This window comes from Monodon monoceros, unplaced genomic scaffold (genome assembly GCF_005190385.1).
Source record: "Monodon monoceros isolate NGI ecotype Baffin Bay Population unplaced genomic scaffold, NGI_Narwhal_1 Super_Scaffold_10, whole genome shotgun sequence".
NCBI lineage: Eukaryota > Metazoa > Chordata > Mammalia > Artiodactyla > Monodontidae > Monodon > Monodon monoceros.
The window spans coordinates 19,329,622-19,336,174 of NW_021703766.1; the positions used below are offsets into that span (position 1 = coordinate 19,329,622).

Below are 6,553 nucleotides of genomic sequence, written 5' to 3' on the forward strand. Positions count from 1 at the left end.
TTCACAATGGCAAAAGGCAGACAAGAAACCAGCCTTTCCTCTCTCTCAATATACCAATTAGAAAGCAGGAAATCTATTAGGCTGAGAAAAAACAGAGATACCCTTGAAGGAATAGGTGGGAAGTCTGTATTCTCTCAACTGTCACACAGGTTACTTAATCAGGTATATTTATGACCCAAGCTAGGCTCCAAAACAGGATTCAGACCCTGTAATCCCGGTAAATGAGAGCGTGCACCAGGGTTTAGCTCGCATAAAGAACAAGGGTGTCAGACAAGCAGTCTTCGGCTCTAGTAACAAACTGTCATGCAAGCTGAATGACAGGGATTCACGTTTTATTTCTGAGTTAAGATCTAGGAGATCAGAAGGAAGATTAATAGTTTCAGAATAAAAGGACCAAGGCTTAAGCACTCAAAGGAGAATTTCTTAGATGAAGCCATATCAGTAAATGCACAGGGAAGTATCCGCAGGCTAGAAGTTTCTCAACACTTGAATGTCCTGAATGTGGACAAAAATGTGGAAGTCAAACCTAGCTGTTTGCTTTCCTTTCAGTACGAAAGGGGGTGAGGAGAGCGATCAATGAAGACAGTGCAGGAACATAAAAAGTGTCAGTTTTTGTGGGATTATATTTGTGTTTCCATTTAGGGACACATTTCCTGTTGTTTAAATGCTACAGCAATTCAGAACATGAAATTCATCCCCCCAGAAAGGATCCACATGGTTTAATTTTCAAATAAACACAGACTGTGCAGCCCACAGAAGCCAGTACAGGTTACATTTGTTTTTGCCCCAACTCCTATATTAAATAAGGCCTAGTTCCTGAGGAGTAGCAATGGCCATTTATCCCACAATCTATGGGCAAGTGTCCCATCTGAAAAATCTCACTCCTCCCTCTTCCCCACTGCCCCTCGGGATGCATGCAGCTAGGGAGACTAAGTGACCGTTCTCAGGTCCTTCATGTTTTTACCTCTCCAGATTGAGGCTGAATTTTAAGTCTAGAATCCACTGTATAAGCAGTCCTGCCTAAACTGTCTGTCACAATTACCACATGCAATCTTGAATTTTCTCCTTCCCTGCAACCATGTGAATTGGGAGCATTCTTTCTAGACAGTATTGCACAGTCAGCAGCAGGGTGAGGGAGTTCAGCATAGCAGAGGGGGAAGGAACATTAGGTGGAATTAGAAGAATGTCTGAGAGGTATAATCAGAAAGGTTAAGTGCTATGAGTAAATCTGCAGAGATTTACTAAACCCCGGAGGAAATTTTATTAATGCAGGAAAGGAGTTAAGGCTCAGACAGAAGTAACCTCCTAGCATGGCTCAAAGGTTCAGGGGGTGGGACTCAGTGGAAAAGTCCGAAAGCTGCACAAATAAATTCAGCCGGTTCAGAGGCCTGGCCACCTTCACCCTCAGCTGAAAACCAAGAAAACTCATTCCAAGCATGCGCGCTTAGAGCAGGCCTGTTTGCAAGTTTGAGGACTCAATTTTAAAATAAACTAAATCGGAACTAGAATGCAGCATTACAAAAGGTTTTCACAAGTAAAATCATACACACAAAAAAGTTAGAATATTGCATAGAAAAGTGTCCTGTAATATGCTTTGTAAACCTAGGTCTTTAGGAACTTCAAAATAAAAAACAAACAAAACCTCCCTTCATAGTCTAGAAGGCCATGATTACGAATTGAGAATTACCAACTTTGCAGATTTTTGTATCAAGACCTCATAAGATCCTGAACTTCTTCATATCCTTAGAATCATGATTAATTTTATACTTCGCAGGCTCAGGCTGACACAGTTTAACAACAGTGTATTTATAAAAGGACTTGGGTTACACGAGCCCCAGCCAAGTCTACGGTCTCTGTGTTCCACCCTTTCTGCGTAGAAGAGGTGACCAAAACATGCAGGGACATAAAATCACTACTATTGTTTTTAATCCTAGGCTGTTTTTTCTGTCACGTTAGTCTATTATTAAGCAAGCTACATCTGCCTGCCCTTTAACAACAAGGTCTAAATAGCCAGTTTAAGAGTAAGTGAAAATGTCTTAGAAGAGCATTTAAGTTAACCTTGGCAACAGGATGGGAGACTCTTAACTCCCCTTGTAAGATGCACCAATCGAGTCTGAGTTAAAATATACCACAGTGACAGAGATATCATCCCTGTACATCCTTGCCAAGTCCTCCGGCAATGTCAGCATCGCCGACAGCCGCTCAGGCTCCATCTCCCCGTACTCGTTGCTCCCTATGGCGTATCTGATCAGACGTGTGGCTGCGTTTTGGTCGGTGGCGTGGAGCCCCTGGGCTTTCCTCTGCAGCAGCAGGCTCTGCATGAGTCCCAGGTTGGTGGGTCTCTGGGCCAGGTCTGGCTTGTGCCGACACACTTCAGCCAGGTGCTCCACCACCAGCCTCACCACATCCTCATTGCCCAGCACATCCCACAGGCCATCAGAGGCCAGCACAAGGAACTTATCCTGGGGCCTCAGCCTGTGGTATGTGACCTCGGGCCTGGCCGTCAGGTAAGGTGGAGTGTAGTAGTGTGTGGGGGTGAACTGGTAAATGTTGAGGGCTTCGGTGTCAAAGCCCCGCTCCAGGACACCGCGCTGCAGCTCTTTACTCCACTTCAGCTGGACGTCCCCGAAGGCCCTGCAGGGCATGAGGACACCCAGCAGCCTGTTGTCCATGATGATTGTCCTGTGCTCTGACTCAGGATGCTCCCTCTTTAGCCGTGACAGCTCGGTTGGGTTCCAGGCATTGTGGTCCCGGGTGAGGGGCAGACAAGACCACATGCCATTGTCCTCCTGGACACCAAGGATGGCCCGGCAGTCACCAGCGTTTGCCACATGCAAGTGAACTCCATTGACATGGGCCATGCAAGCTGTTGCCCCTGAGAAAGCAACCTGGAGTGAAAGGTTCCTGGTCATCTCATCTTCCAGGGCGGCCTGGATCTCTAGCGAGATGTCAGAATCCAGCCTCTGGAAGGAGTACATTAATGCTTCCTCAATGTTCAGCCCCATTTCCATGTGCAGGTTCAGCAGCTCCTGCCAGTAGACACGGAGGTGATCAAGGTGCACTGACGTGACATCCTTGTAGATACTGTCCCCTGGGTGCTTGAGCCACTGCAGAATGGGCAGCAGGGGCTTCATGCTTTCCATCGCCCCCTCCATCTGCTCCAGCGTCTGCTGGGACATCAGTGACACTGCCACATAGTAGAAGAGCCTCTCGCTTACCGCTTGAGCACATGCGTGGCCCCCATGTCCATCGAAGACACCAAACATCAGCCCATTGGTCTGCAGGCAGGCGGCTACACCTCCCCGGTCCTCCACTGGGAAATTGGCAGCCAGCTGGTTGCTCTCAAACCGCAACACCGAACTTGGGACTCCACCGACAAGGTCAAGAATCTTGTGGGCCGACTCACCGGCTCGCAGGACTTCATTTACCTGCTCAGGGCTGAGCGGCAAGTGGAAATCATCTTCCTCTGTTGATGTGTGTCTATAGGCTTTCTGCAGAGCAATGCCACCACATGAGGCATTGTTTTTTAGGGTGACTGGCCCCTGGGGAAAGAGCCTCCATTTTGATTTAATCCTATTTGAGGCATATCTTGAATATAAACGTTGTCCCCCTTGTAATGTGGCAATGCTGTTTCTTGCAGAATTGAAAATCCAGTAGGACACAGTACTTGACATTCTGAAACTGTATGAGCGAATGTGTTCCTTCAGCAAAAAGGTTTTTTTTTAAACCTGAAAATTTGAGAGTTTAAGAAAGTTTTAAATTTAATTTTTTAAAAATGATGACTTCTGAAAACACTTAATCTCAAAATACTTAAGCAAGTCTCCACACCTCCCATTATAATATATAATCATATTTCAGAAAATGGGTTTTTAAACACTCTCTGATCTTAAAGAGTCACTGAGGGCTACCCCAGAGGCCACCTTTTCCTCCTTCCCAAATCCTTTCCCTTGCCAGGGCCCTGTGCTCAGCTCCCACGTTCACTCTCCCCAGTAGGCTTTAAGTGTTCATTTAAATATAAGCTCTTTCTTGCTCCCCAGCTATCTTGGTGGCTGCTTTCTGTTGGACGCCATCCAGCACCTAAACCAGGAAGATGGTGGCAGCAAAGAAGATGGAAAAGTCGCCGGAGACAGATCAATTCTAGGCTCCAGCTGGTTATGGTAAGTGGAAAGTATGTGCTGGGGTACAAGCAGACTCTGAAGATGATCAGACAAGGCAAAGTGAACCTGGTCCTCCTCGCCAACAACGGCCCAGCCTTGAGGAAATCTGAACTAGAGTACTACACCATGTTGGCCAAAACTGGTGTCCGTCACTACAGCGGCAATAATATTGAATTGGGCACAGCATGAGGAAAGTACTACAGAGTATGTACACTGATCCAGGTGATGATTAGAAACAAGCCAGAAGAAACTGGTGAAAAGTAAATCATGCAAAGTTTCTTTAATAAAACTGGCCAGAGCTTGTTCTACATGTATGTAAATGAATGCCTCAAACAGTGGCTAAACATGGCCATTTCAGAGGCCCAAAAGCACACTAGGTATGATACTAGCTGTCTAGCAGCAGACACACTACTTCACTTGCCTGAGTTCCAGTTGTCCATCCGTGGAATGGGAATATTAGTTTCATACGGTTTTGTGACGGTTTAAAGAAATATAACCCTTCGGCTCCAAAAAAGGTATTATTACTTTTATCATTAGGTGTATCATTGGGGATTAGAGGTTGTTTCCACTGTGTCTCTACTTATAAAATACCAAACTGCAACACCTAACGCCTCAACCTTTCCCCTACTTAGGGTTGTTTTTTTTTGTGTGTGTGTGATACGCTGGCCTCTCACTGCTGTGGCCTCTCCTGTTGCGGAGCACAGGCTCCGGACGCGCAGGCTCAGCGGCCATGGCTCACAGGCCCAGCCGCTCCGCGGCATGTGGGATCTTCCCAGACCGGGGCACGAACCCGCGTCCCCTGAATCGGAAGGCGGACTCTCAACCACTGCGCCACCAGGGAAGCCCCCCTACTTAGGTTTTAACCTACTTATTTCCCAAGGCTGGCATCAGGAGGTCAAAGGGTGTAGACTCATATTGCCAAACTGAGTTCCAAAAGGTTCACATCTGCCTCCACAAGGGCATGAAGGAAGCAGTTTCCTAAGCACTTTCAACAGCCTCTGGTGGTATTTTTCCTTAGACAAAAAAAAAAAAAGCTGCTCTATTTTCTATTTTCTCTGGTGACCCGGGAGGAGAGTTTCCACGTGTTTTCAGATTTCGTTTATGAATCCTGCCCTCCTCAAGTTTTTCTGTTGGGGTGTGGAGAGTGCCCACACTTGAGGACCGCCCACTCTCCCCAGCCCACCCCGCCGAACTACGAACTGGTGCGGTCGGGCAGGGCGCGCAGAGGGCGCCCCCCCCTGCCCCCCAACCCCACCCCCAGCCCTGCAGAGAAGCCAGGCGGCGATGCCCGACGCAAGGCGGTCTGCCGCAGACCGGACCCAGACAATTTCGCGTATCTAAAGAAAACAGATCCCAAAGTCAAGCCTCACAGATAAGAAAGAGCGCGGCCTCCTAAGTCCAACAAGCCCTATCTCCCTCAAACCCTGGCGCGGCCACGTCCCTGAGCCCTAGCTTCCGGGTCTATAAAAAAGGAGAATTCAGTTGAGATGCTGAGCTCACAGAGGGTACTCCGAGGGCTAAAACAGCTACTGCGGAAGTCCCGGTACACAGCCAAAGGCCCTGAGCAAGGCCGCGAACCCACGTGGCGCGTGCGCGCGAGACGGGTGACCGTAGCTGTGACCAAGGCTCTTCCCCGTCCGCCGCGGGCCCGCCCCCTCACCTCACCTCCACTCTCCACCCCATCACGTGAGCCGATGCTGCGGGCCGGAGCGGACCCGGCGAGGTTAGAGGTTTTCACATCCCGCGCTCACCCCCTTCCCTACATCGCACCCTGGTCCTTCTCTCACCCGCTTGCGCCAAAGCCGCCGGGTCCGTCAGTCAATTCTGCGCCAGCCTACGGTGCCGCAGCTGCCCCCACCCCGGACTCACCTCCCTGAAGGAACCTCTTGTGCTGATCCAGCTAGAGAAGGAAGCATCCTCTCGCCAGCCTTTATTGGTTCATCCGTGGAGGCGGGCACCTGACGGACAGCGTAATTGCCCAATGGCTGAGGAGTGAGAGAGGGCGGAATCCAGAGGGGCCCAATCTGGTTCCTCCCCCTCCCCCGCCCATCCTACCCAACCTTTACCCACACCCCCCTCAGGCTCTGACCTTGGGTAGGCTCGGCGCCGGGCTTCGGGGCCAGGAAGTCTTGTGGCTGAGCACCCCCACCACGTGACACCCCCCCCTCCCCGTTCTGCGCACCCCAAACCGAGCAACCTCTACCATTCCTCACTGTTGTTAATAATACCCCACGGCTTCCTCTCCATTTCTGTGCTGACCAGTTCAGACCCCTCTCCCAGGCGCCACACACTTCTATATCCACTTGGACGCCTCCCTCTGGAGGCCCTATGTACACCTTAAACATAGCTTGTCTGGAACTCATCTTTCGCCAGACCTGCTCTTCCTCTCCTCCCCT

General features: G+C 49.7%; 1 protein-coding gene and 1 pseudogene across 3 annotated transcripts; one reads left to right on the plus strand and one right to left on the minus strand.

Annotated features, from left to right (window-relative positions):
* Positions 1–1,458: 1,458 nt before the first annotated feature.
* Positions 1,459–6,063, minus strand: PDP2 (pyruvate dehyrogenase phosphatase catalytic subunit 2). 3 transcript variants are annotated; one of them, XM_029211214.1, is made up of 2 exons: positions 6,027–6,063; positions 1,459–3,728 (listed from the first exon to the last, which is right to left on the minus strand). In XM_029211214.1, exon 2 carries the CDS (start codon positions 3,672–3,674, stop codon positions 2,082–2,084), a length of 1,593 nt encoding a protein of 530 aa, XP_029067047.1. In that variant the 5' UTR covers positions 3,675–3,728; positions 6,027–6,063; the 3' UTR covers positions 1,459–2,081. The 3 variants fall into 3 exon arrangements, with proteins under 3 accessions (XP_029067047.1, XP_029067038.1, XP_029067055.1); XM_029211205.1 differs by having other exon boundaries at positions 5,945–6,041; XM_029211222.1 differs by lacking the exon at positions 6,027–6,063 and adding an exon at positions 5,658–5,681.
* LOC114888779 lies at positions 4,091–4,421 on the plus strand (annotated as a pseudogene).
* Positions 6,064–6,553: the final 490 nt, after the last annotated feature.

Coding starts and splice junctions, on each gene's coding strand:
- PDP2 (XM_029211214.1), bottom strand. CDS start 3,674: ATGTCAAGTACTGTGTCCTACTGGATTTTCAATTCTGCAAGAAACAGC.